This window comes from Odontesthes bonariensis, chromosome 24, assembly GCF_027942865.1.
Source record: "Odontesthes bonariensis isolate fOdoBon6 chromosome 24, fOdoBon6.hap1, whole genome shotgun sequence".
Lineage (NCBI taxonomy): Eukaryota > Metazoa > Chordata > Actinopteri > Atheriniformes > Atherinopsidae > Odontesthes > Odontesthes bonariensis.
Window position 1 is genome coordinate 13,804,563 of NC_134529.1, and position 20,626 is coordinate 13,825,188.

Sequence of the window (20,626 nt, forward strand, 5' to 3'; positions counted from 1 at the left end):
CCCAGCTCTCTTCAGGTCATTGACCAGGTCCTCCTGTGTAGTTTTGGGTGGATCCCTCACCTTTCTCATGATCATTCTTACTCCACAAGGTGAGACCTTGCATGGAGCCCCAGTCCGAGGGAGATTAACAGTCAATTTGAGTTTCTTCCATTTTCTAATAATTGCGCCAACAGTTGTTGCCTTCTTACCAAGCTGCTTGGCTATTGTTTTGTAGCCCATCCCACCCTGGTGTAGGTCTTCAATTTTGTCCCTGGTGTCCTTAGACAGCTCTTTGGTCTTGCCCATGTTGGAGAGGTTGGAGTCTGGTTGATTGCGTGTTTGGACAGGTGTCTTTTATACAGGTAATAAGTTCAAACAGTTGCAATTAATACAGGTAATGATTAGAGGATAGGAGGGCTTAACAGGTCTGTGAGAGCCAGAATTCTTGCTGGTTTGTAGGTGATCAAATACTTATTTTCTGCAATAAAATGCAAATAAATTATTTGATAATCATACAATGTAATTTTCTGGATTTTTCTTTTAGATTCTGTCTCTCATAGTTGAAGTGTACCTATGATGAAAATGACAGACCTCTACATTCTTTGTAAGTGGGAAAACTTGTAAAATCGGCGGTGTATCAAATACTTATTTTCCCCACTGTATGTGTAATGGACAAATAGAGCAGCAAAGTTGACTGTGTTTAAAAGGTCTTGGATGACTGTAGGGTTAAGCTATATCATCCCTCTTCCATGAAGACAACACTTATTTTTAGGGTCAGTTAATTGTTGATTTTAGTCCTTTTTACGGGAATAATGAGAACAAAGAATATGGTATATAACCATTGAATCAGAGTAATCTGTAATATGCTGCTTTTGGGGATCTTTCATTGTGGTGGGAATTGTTTGTGTGTCCACCCTCCTACATGTTATTATCGCTGACACAGACCTCGTCACGCCTCCACATGCTCATTCTCTCATCCCCAGATAAGATGCATGTAAACACGACCATTATGCAACACTTGTGTAGGATTTAAAAGATGATCACAGCCCCTAAAGTTTGAATATTCAGTAATCTGTTGTGGTTGACAGTATTTAATACATAAATGTAAGCGTTTATGATCAATTTAAGTATCATATCCACATATTAGACAAAACAGCAACATGAAAACATAACCATCTGCGTGTAATACATAAAATACCCTCACTTTTGGTCAGCTGCTGTTCAAACGTTCTTCCCTGAATATACATAGGTATAGCTGCAGCCTTTCATATTTCATGACACAGTGTGTTTGGCAGCCTTGAGTTAGAAAAAGGACACAACTGATGTTCGAGTGCTCTCAATGCAGAGGAGGACCAGTGTGTACAGTGAGGTCAGATGTCATTACATAAGATCGGTTCACTTGAGTCAGATGCCATAATTAATATCAGGTTTGGTCATACTGAATTTGAGTTTTCCAACAAGTATGATTAATGGCTAATTGTATATTGTATGCAGCGGCAGTGCATTATGAACATTTATGTGTTTTTTTCTCACTGGTGGAAGACACTTTAGAATATTCTATATCTCTATAACTCTATCACGATAAGATATGTTCTATTGCTTTGAAACTTTAATTTGAAAAATGGAGGCATTTTATCTGCAGCAATAAATTGTCAAAATCAAACAACTCAGTATGGAGGAAAGTACTCTTTTATATCATTGCAATATCAATGACAAAGCTGTAAATATTTAGGGCTTCATAATCTTGATGTTTATGAGCTAAATTTAGAGGCTAGATGGTGGATACATTTACAACAGGGGATCATGTTTCATGAGCCGATGATCCGGTTTGTGTCTAGAAACTTGCATAGCAACTATTATTAGGACATTTTGTTCATTTTGCCAGTGCAGACAGTTTGTGTCAATTTATGTTTATGCAAGACAGATGTGAGACCACTATGTGGCAGCTAGCACATGTTATTTTGAGGACGCTAGCACCAGGGAAAAGGACATTGAGAAGTTTGGTTATCCTTTTTCAGTAAGGAAGTTAGCAAGATGACAAGTCAGCAATTAACCTTAACCATGTATGAAAACCATATGATTAATTTACAACCCTACATAGCTGTTTGAAGGACATTTGTTTAGAGTTGAATATTTTCTCTTTTGCATGAATTGGAGGTGATATACATCCAACCCAAGTTCTTGAATAAAGCTCAATGCAAGACTTCCAGTGTTTGTCCTCATATCTTGAGGGTAGAGTGTGATTTTAAATAACTTTCCTTTTTGTTACTGTAGCAGTCATCATTATAATTATGCATACTGTAAACATTTTGAGGTATGCTATTTGGGTGTCTACATTTTCTGACTACCATACATAATTCTTGGTCCTTTTAAGCATCCGTTTAGTGTCTGTTGCCATTGCAGGAACTAACAGCAGCAGCTCAGACTTACTGTATTTTAAGCGACAACACATCAGTTGGCTTGGTGCATTCATTCATTTGGATGTGAATTACTTTGCTACATTTCTGCAGTTTTACTCTAACCATTAAACACGAGGTCGCTTTTTGAGCGACAAGTAAAAGCATCTGAAGCTCATTTCTTTCAAATGATCAGCTTTAAAAAAGGCCTAATGGTAAGCATTTCAGTCACTGTGCTCCGATAATGATGTAAGACATTATCCTGAGAGTCTCAGTCTGGTCCAGGCTGAATATCCCCTTCACAGTTCATTTCTGTATTCATCATCACTGCTGCAGTTAAAGAGGTGACGAATCTCTCAACAGTTCTCTTGAAAAGAAGATGATGGCCGTGTCAAGTAGAGGAGGAGGATAGTCGGGTGATTGAGGTTATTCCTGATGAGGGACAGAGTTAATTTTCCACGAAAGTGCCTCAGAGGGGTTGAGCTGCCATGTTACAAAGGTTACCATACTTTGTACTAACCTGACTTTAAGGTTCACCGAGCATTAGGAAAAGAAGATTAATGTCAGACGGTGGAAACTGATGGCAGGTAATGAGGCTGAAGGTAAGGTGCGAGTAAACCAGACTCACTCGATAGGATGTGAACAGTCTGCAGCCACATTAAAAAGCAGCACGTTCAGCTTTTGTGTTATGATCTATCTTCTGAACCGTCTTATTTCCTTACAGGTCAAATTGACCTGTTTCACACTGCACGATATTAAAGACATTTTTATCAGCATGATGCTCTTTCTGTTCATTTGAGGAAATTTAAGGAACTCATCTTGAGAACGGCAGGTTTACGTCACTGAGCAGAATAACTGTGATAACGTTTTGGTCATTTTGACCTCGTTGTGGAAATGGACTTTAAATTGGTGTTCGGTTGCAGCCTGAATGTGCTTGATCTTTGATCACGCATAGACACACACACTTTTTCCAACAATTTTTCACTCTCAGTAATAAAACAAATTACAAAATAATGTTATGAGGAAGAGCATTGATGAAACTCTCTTGCCCTCCCTCCTTATTTTGATCTACACAGAACAGACATGTTGCATATTTTATGTTCTTATCACCCAACGTAGAAATTAGCTTGTAATCCTTGACACATGCTTGACAAACAGTGAAGCTCAGTGTTAACTTGTCTGATATCTTATGGGATTACAGCATTATTAGTAGTAGTATTATCTAGGGCTGGGCGAGTTAACTCGTTATTATCGCGTTAACTCGTTAATTATTTAACGTCAATAAATATTTTATCGCGCATTAATGCAGGCTTTATTTATTTATTTAAAAACAATTTTAATTTTCAAAATAAGATAAAATAAATTTTTGGGGGGCTTTTGTGCCTTTAATGGATAGGAAAGTTCAGAGAGACAGGAAGCAGGGGGCAGAGAGAGGGGGAACGACACGCAGCACAGGGAAGTCCAATGCGGGACTCGGGACAGCTGCAGCAAGGACTATAGCCTATTGTACATGGGGCGGCCTGCTCAACCCACTACGCCACGGACCACCATTGTTTTATCATTTATTTTATTATTATACAAGTCTGTTGCTCACAGGCTTTTATTTTGCAAAAGTCTGTTGCTGTCTGCTGCGGAATCGGAAAAGAAAGTAATTGGTGGATTCACCAAACATGAAGAAGGGTACGGAACTTTTACTCTACCATTTTCATTTTAAAGTTCTTCTACATAAAAATTCTGAAGTTAAAAGTGTGTTTGCACAACAAATTTTATGGCACTTTCATTCATATGGCAGCACATTTAAAATAAAACTAAATGCTAAAAGGTATCCACTACTTTTGAATTAATTTTTGGATTTTGTGTACAAATGCGATTAATCGTGATTAATCAGGGAAATCATGTGATTAATTAGATCAATTTTAATCGTTGCCCAGCCCTAGTATTATCTAAGACTCTTCTATCAACAGCTGGGTGGCCACTACATAACTTTAGCCGTCCTATCTGATGTGCAAATGAACGCAGAGAAAAAGCCCTTAGAGGTGTGCTGTCCTTCAGAGAACACCACTAATCCCAATAACCCTCTGAAAGTGTCAGTAATTACTCACAGATTTGACTCCAGTACTGGTTACCAAGATCATGAGCCTCTACAGAATTTTCTGTGTGGGGGGGTGTTCAAAAATACTGCAGAACTCCAGACACCAAAATAACAACAGCAGCACTTAAAAATTACAATTCATGTCACTATAGAAAAGTGCCACTTCACACATAATGAGTCGGTGACATAATGCGAACCATGAGTAAGACCAAAGATGGTGTCACTGAAGACATTTTGACTCATCATGATACAAAAAGCACAACTGTTAACGACAAACGATATTGGCAGGGCCCTGTGATTTATCCATTTATTTTGATAAAGGGAAATCTGCTGAGAGACATAAAGCCAATCCATGGTTCTGAACCAACAACACCTCACCCCATCCACTCCCACTCTTTAATAGGTAGCTCATGGCAGATCAGTCAACATCAGTCTGACCAGGAGGCGACCCATGTCAATGGGTTCTAGATTAACTATTCAAACAGTTATTATGCAACTAGCCATTTTTATCAGATTGTTCAGATTGAATCACTGGCTGATAGCTGACAGCACTCTCCACCACAGACTTAGAGAAGACATGCAACATCACTCAGTGAAATGGTGAATGACCCAAGCTTTCCCAAGAAGTTTAAGTGAAACCCACAAGTACCTCTTTTTTCTTGTTTACTTTAAATTAGGTGATTGTTCCCACACCAAGCCACAGAGTGGTTAACCCTGTCCTAGATTCTTGCCCATCAATGATAAACCTCACAACTGAGTTTTACTAGAAATGAAAGGACTTGTGCGGGAAGTCTGAGGTACACAGAGTTGTTCTCCTGTGCTGCTCACCACCATTTTTACAGAAACACAACCCTTCAGTTTTGAAAACTGTAGTCTGCCTGTCAGGCAATAATCCAGGCTGATGGTGTCTTCAATTCCAACCCCACGCTGATAAGCAAACGACAGTCTAAACCAGAGATATTATATGAACTCTTGCTTTCATTGTCAGATTTTTTTGTCACTATGGATATTTAACATTCATCATAAGGCAGTTGCAGTGATGCAGCTGTTTGAGTAGCTCTTCTTCTTTTACATGCTAAGCAAATAGCATTGTATTGGAACCTTTTTTCTTTTTTAAAATCTTTTTTTTTAACTTTTTTAACTTAATAAGATAACTATGGCCCTCAAAGAAAATCATCCCTAGGGCCGGCTGTTGTCCACAGCTGGCCCTCACCTGAACTGATGATGCAGTGGCTAAATTGGCCCAATTCAGAATCTGTGCAGCAATAAATCTAATGAGTTTCATTTCATACCACAGGCACATTGAGTTGCCTGTGGTATGAAATGCGCTATATAAATAAAGATGCCTTGCCTAATGGTGTTGTTAATGCATTTCAGACGACTGTACTAAATAACATTTGACTTTTTAAACATTTTTTATAAAAACTTGTTTAGATACAAGACTGTATCTCAATTACAATCTATCTATAAAAGAATTACTGCCTTTTTATGTGTTGTTTAACTAAAAGCAAACATAGTTTGGTTCCAAGAATACAAATCTTAAACAACATGTCGCTGAGTGTCCACAACACTAATCAAGCCCATTGTACCTTGAAAAATGTCCCTTTGGTCACACTGAGCATGTCACACAGTGTTTTTCTAAGAAAGCAGAGGGTGAGGACTGAGGGTCTATGGCTGCTCTCTGTCTCTCCCTTTGCCTCACTCTCTAACACTCTACTAAACACACTCACATACATTCACACACTTCTTGAGCGCTGCGCACACGTTACATTCAGCATACAGGCAGCACATGCACACCCACCGTCAGTCTGGTAATTCACTCATGACAAATCCAGGTAGGTGCCAGGCTGCTAACAAGCAGACTCATAAGACGCTGTCCTGTGCCAATACGTGCCTACACACACACACACACACACACACACACACACACACACACACACACACACACACAGATATTGGATCTTCTGGCAAAGAGATAAGAGCTCCTATCAAATACATAAAATCTGCTTTAAGGTAAAAGCTTTTATGCTCTCGGTGGGTGTAGGCGTGTATTGCTCATGTTGCAGGAACTTAGATCTGTTTACAGAGTCACATTATGGTTACTTGTCATCTTTATGGAATTAAAACGCAAGTCCCTATAACGTAAAGAACTACATTTAAGGCGACACATGTTCACACGGAACATGAAAAATAGTACTTAACGTAAGTTTAAGAGAAATACATGTAAGTCAGCATGCAGCATTGTCCTCTGATGCCATGGAAACACGACTCTGTGTGCATGTGTTTATCATGGGACAATCCACTGTGTGATAATTCTTGTGGCATCACCTTCATATAAATATGAAATGAGAGCCCAGAAGGGGAGTAAAAACCAGCTGCTTGTGCGATTACACAATCAATAGCACCAGAGGATTTTCCATCAAACTAATGACCAACTCAGTAATGGTAACATCCCCATGGAGAGCATTTGCTACACCATTATAATTAATGTTATTAATGAGGGAATCATTCAACTGTGTACTTTAGTAATTGCCCCGAAAGCCACGCAGGTTTGCACTGACCAAGCATTACATAATTCAAACGGTGCTACCAGTCTCTATTTGGTCTAATGCATGCAATATAAAAGTGAAGGACAGCTGGATTTCAGTGTTGCTAACATTAGCCTCTGCAACGATAAATCTGTTTGTCTGAGGTGAGGACACAGACAATTGTTTTACATGATTTTTATCTCACAAAACTAACATAGAATGTGGTCATATAACTGAAATCCATCTGCTGTCAAGACAAAACTATAAATGTACTGTGGGCAGACAAAAAGTCTAACAAGTCATCGTGTCACACAGCTCTCAGGTGTGCCTGTACAAGATAACTATTAGAGGAAAAACCACTGAAAACTGCGTAGAACCACCTTTGGGTCCAATAATTGCCAACACACTTTGTGGAAGTGACTCATCACAAAGTCAGCCGTGGGCTGTGTAAAGATGATGGGCACACATTCAACAAATGCCTCATACAAACTTGAACTAAGATTCTTAAATAGGATTAAAAGCAGATTTAAGATAAACACAAGAAACTTGTACTAAAGGAAAAAAAATTGACCAGACTCAGTGAATAATTCCCTGTAATCCCTACATAGATCAGTGAGCAGTGCTGACCAACATGTTATTGAAGTCATGTGGGAACCTGAGTATACTTGAGAAAAAGTATTGATTCATCAAAATTCTCCATTAAAAAAGGCATGTATGAAAAATCCTTCTCAAGTACAAGTGCATAAGTATAAGCATCAAAATTAAGTTAAAAACATTAGAGTAAACTTGAATAATATGCTTTAATAAGCCTGCAACTGTTGTGGGAGATGGTGCGGGTTTTGAAGCTTGTTAAATCATCCACTGTTTGAAATCTTCATCTTTAAAGAAATAACTAGCCTAACTAAATCTGTCAAGTAAATGTAATAAAGTTGAAAGTATCTTGTTTTTTGCTGGAATGTGAGAGGGGAAGTCCACAACAGAACACTGTGAGATTAAAATAATCAAGTAAAGCATTGGTACCTCCATTATTCTCTGAAGTAAAGTAAGAACATTCCATCACTGATTAATTAAGATATTTTTAAAAATGTGGTAAGGCACATTTTTGTATAGACAGCTCTGGGTTTGATCTGCTCTCAGCTTAAATGTAAATAAACAAGAATATTAGTAACCAGCCCGTGAATATAATGGAGTATTTAACAGCTAAAAACACATGTAAATAACATCTAAATCACATCTGGGTGAAGAGCAAAAATTGAAAAAGAAAAGCAGAATATGTGCAGGTGGTGCAGTTATTTGCTCACAAATGCACAAACTATAGGCTTCAAAGGTGACAACATATCCCAGGTTATTTCCTCTGCCCCAAATAGTGCTTGTGAATTTAGCTATTCAGATCTGAGAGGAAATTGTTTCTTCAAAAATCATTTGAAGCTAAACACTTGTGAGAAACATTGGACTAAACTGGCACAAAAAGTCCACAATATGAAATATGAACAACTTCTATTCCGTGACAGCAGGACAAACAACAGCTGCTAGATTCAACCGTGCATCACAAATGATCATAATGTAATTTTGTCCACCCCAAAATGTTGTTGAATTTTGTTTTTTGGTTGTAATGGACTAATGATTATATGAAAGTGAAGCAGTCTTCTTCTGAAAAAGAGTGACACTCTTGTTTTCAGACTCTATTCTGTAACCTTTTCAGTGTTTGACTTTCTAGCCCTGTAAGGAAATAGGTTTTTGCCTGATTCGGTGGGTGATCAAAAGCAACATCTGCTGAGGTGGAGAAAAAAAAACAAAAAAAACAGAGTGAACAAACATCTTTCAGAGAGGCTTGGCCTCAGCGTGCGGTCCATTAGTGGCCTTCAGCGTGCCTCACCTTTCCCCCACTTTGTCATCAGCCCTGAGCTAACTGCAGGCAGCTTCCACACAGGAGACTGTTCCACTTGATCACACACAGTGACCACTGTTTTGTTGTGTGAGAGCTATTGTTGAGCTCTGATTGGAATAATGCCACCCAGCAGACAAAAGATAAGAGTTAAAATAAAATAAAATCAAGTTTTGTTACATTACTAGAGCTGACCTGAGGCACACCTGGGAATGCCAGCAGAGAATGGAGATAACACTGTCATATTTACTGCAGTGAAGCTTTTAGGAGCGCAACTGCAAACAAAAACCTGGAGAAATCCATAATCTAACTCAATGTGAGAGTGAAATTTATCTTGGCCACTTGTCGGTGGCATCAATGGCCTCTCTTGCAGCTGTACACTAGTCCAGTCATTTATTGGAAAGTTCACATTTACTATTATTTGTCTGAGGTAACCTGTGACCACTTCCCTTGAATTGAATCGCACGTTAATACATATGACTTAACAACAGATGAACCAAACTTTAATGCAAAGTTTAACGTGTACACATTTTTCTACTTTGGTCAGCTCTGATTCTTTTATACGCACTGACATCAAGCTTTACCAACAATTCCAAGCAACTTATCCTCCATCCAGTTGGAGCTGTAAACACAAACATGACAGAAGGTACTTTTGTTGTGTACAAAGGGCTTCTTGAAAAGGATTTGACATGGATTGCTATGTTTAACTGTCAAACAAAGGAGTTGTTGGTCTCACTGGGGATATTATTCTTAAAAGGTAGAAATTTGGTATCAGGACCTAAATAGACAGGTAAACGAGAAGCCCATCATCACTATGAATGGATTTTTTCTAGCAATGGGAGAATGGATATTCATCACTTCAACAATTATTTGCCAGACAGAAACACTTCCTTTCCAATAAGCACTCCTAACTGGGATTTTACCAAAAGTCAGCCTGAGTTACTAACAGAACATCAGAAAGAAACTCAATTGATTTGATTAAACAAACATTTAACAACATAACTTCCCAACAATGTGTGTGAAGGAAACCACCCACTTCGCTACTACCATTCCAAAGACGGTAATGGTAGCATAATTTTGTGGGATGTTTTTTCTGCAGTAGGGGCTTCTCTTGATCCTATTCAGGATTGAGGGAAATTGATTCGTAGAATCATACATCAGCCCTGACAGAAAAACATTTCCAAACTTTGAAACTCAACAAGACAGCAACACAAAGGATACTGTCAAGAAAACACAAGAGTGGCTTTAGGAAAATTATATGAAAGTCCTGTTAAGGGTAAAGGAAAACAGGGCACCATTGTATTTTCTGTTCACCCCCAAAAAATCAGTTGGAACTTGAAGTGCTATCTATTTCTATTGTATATATTGTTTAGTTTTCCATTGCTAAATATCAATTCATTTCATCTAACATATATCAAATGCATATGTAATTTAAAACAAGTGTTAAGTGTTGCCACATTTAAAAAAAGCACAGTCATACAATAATGTTTTATTCCTATCAACACCACCAACATGTACTGCTGTGTAGAAGTAATTTCATAAAAAAAGCATCAGTCTGGCATGTAAAACCATTTATGAGGAACAGATAGCAGTCTGTCTCTTTAGGTCTCCCTGTCTACAACGGTATCCTCGCTGCCATTTGGCACTCTGATGCCAGCCGCTACCTGTTTAAACAGCCACAGCCAGATAAACTGCTGTGTCTGTTGCTGTGGAGTCTTTACAGATCACTTGATTTGTCACACACACATACATGTGCATGCGGCTGTTTTACTACCAAGTCATAACTGGAGATGTTGATGAGATGAAGGGAATTGAGGCTTCAGGCTATACAACCCTTATTGTACCCAGTGCTTGCTCAGTTAAGCACATCATATCCTTCTTTCTTTTCTTGTCACTAGCTATTGAGGCCAGTAAAGCTACATAGTTTTGACTACAAGCTTATTTTATACTTACTTAACTCGGATAGGAGATAAGCAAAACAGCTCAAAAAATTGTGTTTTCACATATTTGTGGTATCTTTCTATGTTTGCCTCACTCCTGTTGACACAGAGACTGAGAAAACAACAGTCGTTTGTGTCTGGGGGTAAATTGAAGCTATTTTCCAGTGCAAAGTATTTGCTTTCTCAGTGAGCCATTAGTCTCTTCAAACAGACCCACCTGTGCTCCGGAGGGAAAAGCTGACACAAGATGAAGAGGAAGTGAAAAAAAAAAAACAAGTCACTTGAAGTGCACTACTTCAAAGAAATGTGCAAAGATAAAGACACACAACGGAGTGATGATTGGATTTTATGTCTTTATTCGTCTTGTACAAAATGGACATCAAAGACAGTACAATAGAAAATAGAAAAATGGCACAAGGTATACACAGATTCAAACATTTAAAGACATTGAGAGCTGTACAATACTGCTTTGGCATTTGAAAAAAACACCTAATAAAGTGCAAGATTCATTTTCAATTCCTTTTTTTTCATTTAAATACATTCACAGGTTTGTTTAGTCTTTTTTTTTTTTTTTTTTAATACCAGACGTCTTGTTCACAGCATTCTAAACTCTCACCCTAACTTGTGTTGAGAAATATTAAAGTGCAGGTACAGGTGCCCCATTTTGTGTCTGTAAAGCATTCACTGTCAACTGTAAGCAGATTGTCAATGATCAAAGGATGGTTTGTCTTTTTGCTCTGTCTTTTCTCATGCACACATAGACACACAAACGCACACACATACACACTGAAAGAGCACCTTTTTAGACCTCACTTGGGGACCTGGACCTATAGGCCCCTTTGGCCTGAAAGCAGCCACAAAGAAGCATGTAGATGGAACGCTGGATTTCTGTGTTTCTGTAGGCGTAGATGATGGGGTTGATCATGGAGTTGTAGGTCGCTGGCAGCAGTGTAGCATAGGTGTAAACTGATGGATACTCCCTTTCACCCACCAGACAATAGATGGCAAAGGGAAGCCAGCTGGCACCAAAAGTCCCCAAGATGATGGCTAAAGTGGACACCCCTTTTTTGGTGGCCACATAATGTGACGTGGCGAAAAAGTGCTGCTGGAGGGCAATCTGGTGGGCGTGGTGGCACACAATCTGGCAGATCTTGAAGTAGAGGGTCAGCATAAGCACAAAGATGACAAAGAAGGAGGTGGCTAAGAGCATGACGTTGCTCCGGGTCAAAGGGCGGACAATGCTGCAGGAGGTTGGCTCTTGCAGGCAGTTCCAGCCAAGCACCGGCAGCAAGCCAAGCAGGAGAGACACCCCCCAGGTCCCTATTAACATCAAGTGTACATACTGCAGTGTCTTTTCTGAGAAGTATGTCAGGGCATTGTAGAGGGAGAAGTAACGGTCCACAGTGATGGCTAAAAGGCTGCTGATGGATGCAGTAAAGGACGCCACCAAAAAACCTACAGTGATGAGACTGATGGTCTCAGAGGAGATGACATACTGAAACACAAAGTTCAGGATTAATCCCATGCCGGCCAGCAGATCTGCTGTGGCCAAGCTCCCAATCAGCACAAACATGGGAGTCCTTAGCGTGGGTGTGTAGAAGATGATTGCTACCACTATGGCATTTTCACAGGCGATGACAGTGCCTGACATACAGAGCATAATGTCCCAGGGGTTGACAGGGAATTCTAATGGGGCTGTGGAGAATTCCAAGCTACCGTTGCGGTCCAAAGACTCAGCCTCCATCCATGGGAAAGCTCCATTCACAGGAGTCGCAGAGGAGTCGTTCACCAACAGTGACTCATTCATAGCTCCACACTGTCGTCTCTCGCTCCTGTGGGCAGAGGAAGAGCAAGTAGAATGATTAGTAAAATTAAAAATTTACTGTTTTAAGGCCAATGCTCTTTCTATTCATCACTTTTTGAGGAGGTAAAAGGACACGTTAACATGACTGCAGCAGTGGAGATGTGGTAGGGTTAAGTTGTTCTATTCAGTTGTGCTTACAAGCTTAAACTGACCTGCAACAGTAAGTGCAACTGTACTCACAAATGGCAGATACAGATGATCACATAGAAAATGGATTTACCAAATCAAAATGAACAGTTGAGTTGGATCGTTTTCAGAACAATGGTAGACCATCTGTTCAAAGACAGTCATGCAAAACTTGCTCAGAAAGTGCACCTTTGATAACTGCTCAATAGTGAGAAAATAAAAATAAAAATCTATTGGCTATTTGACATGTGAAAGCCTTGCGTTAGAATAAAATGCATTCTGACTGAATGCCTTTCATAGGACAAAACCAATGGAAAACCAAATTTCATTGTCTCGGTTTTCAGTGTACTAGAACAGTTTTCTATAAGACGTTTTATGTTATTACTACTATTATAAGAAAGAATAATAAAAATGGTGGGGGGGTGGAATCACTGCCAGTTAATTACTTCACAGAGAAAAAAATATCGCTGTGGGGTGAATTTTCTTTTAGAGGTTGATGAGATGGTGCCGGAGCTATCCGCGGTGCTGAAGCATCAGCAACTCCACTCACAGAAAACGGTAAAGGATGAATTCAACATCATTAAATGTCTTTTCGCCCGTTTTCTAGTTATATGTTGTCTATAAACTATTTTTGAAATTTTTTGATGAGAACTTACAGGGTGGTTGGCAACAAGTAACTACAAAGAAATATTTGCATTATCTATCCACTAAACAATAAAAAAAGCCACTCTATGTTCTGCAGTGCCCTCTAAACAAAAGGATAAAATAGGTTCCCTGCTGTATACCTCAAACTATTCATTCAGAATTCCTACGCTGCTATTCTCGAGCGACAGTAAAGTAAAATACACCATATGCTACCGGTACAAACAAGTACTTCTCATAACCTTTCGTTTTGGAAGACGACTTCTGAAATGTTTAGAATACATACCTCCGTGACAAAATTGCTTGGGATGAGCTTTTCGCTTAGATCTGGAGTGAAAACGTGAATTTCAAAACAACGAGATAATACAACGGTTTCCCTCTTTGCCGCGCCTCTTTGGTCCTTCTCAAGTGAAGCCCTTGATTTTGTTGTGGTTCCCAGGCATGGGACGCACACTCAAGGCAGGAGTGGTGTGAAGCATTGGCTGGTGTTCAGCTTGGTGAGAAAGGTGAATGTGACGAGGATTCAGAGGAGGACTAGAGGGGAGCGACCAGAGGCACACGAGGGGAGCTTTAAGCCCTGGTAACGTCACGGCAGACCGACTCTTCGTCCCTCCCTTGCATCAATCTTGCAAACAGTAACCTTAATGGAACTTTCTGTGAAGGTTACCTACACCTTTTTCTAAAGTTTCATTTAATTTCTATTGATGCAATTGTTTAGCTTATATCATTTTAAACCTTCATGCGGAAGGCTTTGCTATAAATTAATACATTATCTGTGAGTTACTCTACAAGCTGGGAATTTGCCTCTAAACCGACATGAAGTCTCAAAGAGGAATCTGCAGAAATCTACACCAGGACCTCCAAACAGTTTACACATCAAGCAGAACTGGCATGGATTAGGACTTTCAGCTTGAAAATGCTTCAAGTGGTGCATCAATTATGTAAATTAGAAAATCAATTGCATCCCGGATTTTAGCAGCCAACATTTTAGGGGAGTTATTTTGTCTTAATTTCTCTCCTAATTTCACTCCCTTTAAATAAAACGGTTCCACTCATGAGTTTCAGTGCATGTCATATGTTCCCTTAAAGCTAATAAATGAGCTTTTAGCACCATGTTTACCACTGTATAGCAACCCTTCTTCTCTTATGGTGCCTTTTGTTGCCGCCATCCCAGCTTTTTTGAGAAATTTTACAGCCATGAGATTCAAGATGAGCTCAGGATTTTCATGAAAAAGAAAAATCCTTAATTTTCAATAGTTTATATGTTTTTGAAGTTCCATCAGGAAAAAGAAAAAAACTCTCATTTATGAAATTTGCAAATCATTGCAAACATTATTGCAATAAAATCACTGCAATCGTTTCAAGAACAAAAGGTGTGTCTTTTAAATGAATTAACTGATAGTGGATATTTGCATCTCACATAAGGTTGGGATAACAATTTTTTTACAGCTCAACCTAAGCCCCAATGCCTGCATTCCTATCAGCCTCAATGGCACATTTAATTTCCATGTAAACTAAAAATTGTTAGAAACTATGACAGTGAACATGGTAAATTTTACTGAAGCAGGTATATCGTTACTGTGATATGACAGAGCCATGAGCCAGCAGAAGCCTTTTGGTCTCTGAACTTTTTCTTGCTTCTCTTCTTTATATCTCTCATCTCGTTAGGCTGCAGCCAACACGTGAGTTGTGTTAATGATCTTCCTGTTCCTTCAACCCTAACAGGAAGTCTCAGGTGTCCTGTTGCTGTTGTTCAGATGTCAAATGTCTGAATATGGCTTAATGTAGAATGCTCACAGTTGACAGTTTAGCATCTGCACTCTTTTATTTCAGAGCCACGCTATTGTGATACATTCAGAATGTTGTTTAGCATTTTCTTGTTGAAAGCAATACAACCACCCCTTCCCTAAGCCTACGTTCCCCAAAAATCTGGACATACAGCACTGATGTTGCATTTAGACCCATGTAGTTACTCCTGCCATGTGCACTAACATTCCGCCATACCAGCAATGATGCTGGGTTTTGAACTGTGCTTTATTAACAAGCCGATAGGACCCTCTTTAGCCTGGATTTAGCCACATTCAACTCCCAAGCCCTAACAGAGTGTGGAAAAGAGGTACAAAGATAAAGAGCAAAGAAAGACATAATTTGAAAACAAGTAGAGAAACATTTGTGTCGGTGTAGGTGTAACAGATGGGCAAAAAGACTGGTTAACAGGGTAATACACTCCAGGAGAAGTGTAACTTATATGTCAAATACAGCATTTAGAAAAATCAGTGATTTAATTTTGGGTATGGTTGATTTATCATCTCAGGACAGCATCTTGTACAGGACAGCAACGTGTATGTAAGTTCTGCAGAAACAGATCAGTCTCTGAGAGCATGGTGTGTTCTTCATATCCACTTCAGGATCCAGTGATCGAGACTCACATGATTCAGTACATCATGTAAATGACAGGGAATGATTTGTAAGCTGATAGTGCTGTCCTTATTCTATCAGTTGCTCGAACTGTATCTCAAACTGAAATAATATTTACAACATTTTTTTATTTTTCTAAATTTTGAGCTGTTTAATATTCATCAGCATTTTTTTTTTAGTTTTGATAGAGTGGAATATTTACCAGGACTCTGGGATGCGCTACACTTCAGCTAATTATCTGCTGACAATAGATGAGATGTTGGGAGATTCAAAGCTCCAAAGCAATATGGTAACCAGTTTTGGTTTCCAGGCAACAGCTGTTTGGTCATCCTTTGTCAGTGGGCTTGGAGCTGTAGAGGGGGTTGTCTTTATTCATAAGCTGAGCAGTCACATGAAGTGCCTAGTGACTCATATCAAAGATCTAAACAGTTACCCACCATCATACAGGACCAAAAAAAGAAACCTCAAACTTATTTCATAGTATCTTCGATGGGCAAATCAAGCTAGTTAAAAAGCCACCAAAATAGAGGCACAGCACTGCTGGAGCCAAATGCAAAGCACCTCTGTGCTATTTTTGTCGGGACTACCAGGTATTAACTGCTTGAAAATAACAGTGACTATATGCATTAATTCACACACACCAATGTGTGCTGAGAGGTTTCAGTGTAATGAGACACCTGCCATTTAAGACATAAAAACATGAGAAAAAAACAGGACTTTACATAAAAACAGCCCCTTGTGGGAAACAAACCTCAACTGTTGACAGCCCACCAATACAAACAGCAGAGCGGCTCAAGCGCACACACCTGTTCGTGTACACTAATACACAAACACATGGCAGGTACAGTGACTCACCCGTGAATTTAAAAGTACCCTTAAAGTGATATTTTGCAGGGACACAATCCGGGGATGTCTCTAATTGGCAGAGAAAAGGTCATTAACAAAGAAGTTGAGGCAGAGAAAATGTAAATAATGAAAGAAATACGGGGGGTGTCTTAACAAGCCCAGAGTAAAAATGACAGAAGACAAGTGGATGTAGGGGTGGACGTGGTGGAGAGAGGAAGTAAAGCTGCCTGTGAGAGCTGGCTGGAGACGCTGCAGGGACATAGCCCCTCAATTCACTTCCAGATATGATTTACTTCCTTCAAGAAAAGCAGCTGTATTCATGTAGGGATACGTAGACACTTCATGTACACAATGTCACTCCCACAAAATGAGTAGGTCCATCACAAAAGGAGTCACATATTCAGATACATCTGTGTGGCCCACTGTTGTGTACCTGCTCTGTTACAGATGTCATCATGACTTTGATTCTGTGATAATTAAATCTGTTAAAAGCTTGCTTATTCCTGATGGTTCCAATGAAATTGAATGGAAATGATTAGTTGAATTTTAAGATCAGCTTTTAAACACAGGTGGGAGTTTGAAAAACTAACTGAATCAAAAAACACGTTGGGTTATATATTGTTTTTTCTGATAAATATTTTTACAGGCTATGAGAGATTTTCTTTTATGATGACAGTCAAAAGGTATTAAGTGACAATCTGATGGCACTGAGCTTGAATCAAGACTTTTAAGTACAGTTCATGCATTCAATAATTTTATGTACCCGTTTCTTGCTATTCAAGGAGGGGGATTGGAGTCTATCCCAGCTGCCATCAGGCGAGAGGCAGGGTATGCCATGGACAGTTTGCCATTTAACCCTAACAACCACGCATGCTCCATTCAACACTCAAATTTAGAATAATCAAGTATACAAACATGCATGCAAGGCAGAGTGTCTAAGGAGAACATGCAAACTTGACACAGAACGGCTCCAGACAAAAAACAAAATCAGGAATCTTCTTATTGTGAGGTGACAGCGCTGACCACCACATCACCGTGCAGCCCTCTGTAAAGTTTAGTTTTGCAATTTTGCCCACATGAGCAACCAATGGGTCTTCATACATAAAAGGTGCCGTTAAGCAGTCTTGTACCCCGCCTGAACTCTAACAGAAATACTGATTTCTATTGATAACTAAAATGCAAAGTCTTGACTTCATGTGGGATGAGTTAGATTCCCATTGAATCATTATAGGAGGGTGGTTCCCCAGCTCTGATTAGTGGTGCTATGCTGAAGCTGAGGTTTAGTTGATTATCGAGCTTCGTGCATCCAACTCCATCTTTGTGAAGTCTCACATTCTTTATCCTGTCAGTAATTCTTTTCTACAGGGATCCATTGTGAAAAATTGCTGATATACATTACCCAGAAGTCCAAACTGAGAGTTCAGATGTTAACAGTTAATTTCATCATGACTTCCGCACTTTTAGGCCAGAAATCACAGATGCTCTCTAACTTGTGTGCCATTGATCAGAGCTGTATGTGTTTAGTTGCATGCAGTTTCTACTCTGTTGCCCAGCTTTTCACTAAAACTTTCTCAAGAATTTATTTTTGATCGGAAATATTCTACTTGTCTATCAATAACTCTGGACATTAAAATCACACAGCACAGGAGTTTAATGCATTCCTGGCAGCGTATTTCCACCTTCAAGTAGGGAGATGCACAGAAACTATGACCAGATAGTAAAGCTCTTTTTTGAGATGTAAAATGTTTCCCTTTCTCAGTCTTACCTCATCATTTGTTGTGTGGCTGATATAGTGTGAATTTTGGTGTCACGGTGGACCAGTGCTAGCACTGTTGCCATCCTGCTTTTTGGCAAAGAAAAATCAGGGAAGCTGTGATACTGAAGCCTCCTGACATCATTCATACATCTCCACTGCTCTCAAGGTAACAACCATCAACGTGGAGACCTTCTGCGTCACTCTATGTGTCCATGCTGCATTAGATATCTGCAGTGCAATCTTTATCAATCCAAATTATCATGGAGGGTTTAAGAAAGAATGCTGATCGGACATATTTGCTCCTCTAGACTTCTTAATTTCTACGGTCTTTTTTTAAATATGTCAAAAAAGTAATTTTTCTTTTCAATTCCACTACCATTTTTCATCACATCACATGCCAAACCAGCCCTCCCCCTTCTCTTCCAGCCTCAAACTCACGCGGCACAAAAGCAGAGACCAGTGGTCAGGCAGAGTACCGACCAAATGTGTATGTGTATTACAGTGAAGGGGGTCTTCATCACATTTCACATTTTCTGACACCTGTTGTTGAAACCCGAGTACTAAAAGAGTGTGAGTGGAGGGTGAAAAGGGAAAGTGTGAGGCAAAAGAAAAGTGGTTCATAATTATTGTAAAGAATGAGCGAAACAGGAAGTGACAGTAGAGCGAGTGGGTGAAAGGAGGGGGGTGTACAATTACAGTGGCTGTATGAAAGGAACAATATTTGTTTTTGTATGTGTAGAATGAAGAACATCGGCGCTCTGAGATACAACAATGTCAAAGACTGCTTACAGGAAACAGCAAGTTTAATTTAGTACTATACAGAATAATTAACTGACATCTCATAAATATATTCACACAAAATAAAATAAATGTGCAACTTTGACAACTGTGGTAATTCCACCGTTTAAAATATAAGAAAAGTTGTCAAAAAAGGGTTAGGGGTTAACCCTACAAGACATCTTTAAAAAAAAAAAAGATAAGAATTTAAAGGCACAATGAACTTGAATATCATCCAACAAAAGGAATAAGTCGAAAATGTCATGCCGTGGAAGAAGAAGTCAAGTCTGTAAAGAATTCTTTGAGTAAAAGAAAAATCATAAAAGCCAAGGCTACTTTCAAGCTCCCTCCAGAGTGAAATGAGACATTATGGAACTGTGCACAGAGGCTGGACAGGAGACACACAGGTTATGATCCCGGCATTGAAGATTCAAAATTGCTCGTATCAATTTACATGATTTGAAAATAACAAAACAAAACATACTGATAGTCTTTTAAGACTATCAGTTGAAAGTCTATTAAAATGCAATTTCCTTTTTTTCTTCTTTATTTAGTTCAGACACAGCTGCATGTGGGTCTTTCATGCCCCATTACCTTAATCATCACTATGGGGGAAAAAAAAAAAATACAACTTCATACAACAATACCTCTCTTGCCTTCATTTGGAACCACAAACAAAAGTATAAAACAGAGTCCTAAAGCTGGAATTCCGCACCGAATCTGGTCGTCCCGGCCTTTCGCACTGGTAACAGATCTGCGTCTCACATGTATCTGTTTTTGATGTACTCCCTGTACATCAGCATGTCCTCCCTGCACAGCGCCCTCACCTGGCCCTCGCCCGTCAGCACATGGCTCTCGAACACGTTGCGACTGTCTCGGTCTACCTGGGGAGGGGAGACGCCGTAGATGCTGTCTTCTGGGAAGCGGGAGACTGGCTCTCTGAGAGGAAGTGGAACAAAAATACAAACAATGAGAGGGATGGAAGCACATAAAAAATAATTTCGTCCAACTCACGTGGCGGTACAAGAACTGGCTTCTTTTAGCATCAATGAAAATATTTCGGTGGACTGTGGCGAAAAATATTTTCATCTGACCAACAAATCTGTGGAAAACTGCTGCTGAGGATGAGTCATTAAGAGAATTGTTAATGGAAACAACAAGAGGATGGTACAAATGGGTGCGTTTACAGCAGAATTAGTCGTGTTTTCTCAGAAACTAAACTGTAAAGCATGTCTCCTCATATTCAGAATGGATTAACAACAGCATGCTTGTCAGGTCATCCACTCAGTCAGCCAGTTCTACAGCAGCTGGGGCCCAGAGAGAAGCTGCTCAGACACATGGCTCCTTGACAATGGACTGTTTGGGGCTCTGGTAAAT

The 20,626-nt window shown here is 39.4% G+C and overlaps 2 protein-coding genes across 4 annotated transcripts in view; both read right to left on the minus strand.

The window, feature by feature from the left end:
• Positions 1–11,198: 11,198 nt before the first annotated feature.
• gpr6 (G protein-coupled receptor 6) lies at positions 11,199–13,992 on the minus strand. The gene is made up of 2 exons (XM_075459191.1): positions 13,739–13,992; positions 11,199–12,652 (listed from the first exon to the last, which is right to left on the minus strand). The coding sequence occupies exon 2, from the start codon at positions 12,625–12,627 to the stop codon at positions 11,623–11,625; it is 1,005 nt and encodes a 334-aa protein (XP_075315306.1). The 5' UTR covers positions 12,628–12,652; positions 13,739–13,992; the 3' UTR covers positions 11,199–11,622.
• Positions 13,993–19,257: 5,265 nt separating this feature from the next.
• Positions 19,258–20,626, minus strand: part of fig4a (FIG4 phosphoinositide 5-phosphatase a) — a 53,244-nt gene continuing 51,875 nt past the window's right edge. For all 3 annotated transcript variants that reach the window (XM_075458968.1, XM_075458969.1, XM_075458967.1), the window contains exon 24: positions 19,258–20,188. In XM_075458968.1, coding sequence (XP_075315083.1) covers positions 20,011–20,188 — 178 coding nt within the window. In that variant the 3' untranslated portion in view covers positions 19,258–20,010. The remainder of the gene's footprint in view (positions 20,189–20,626) is intronic.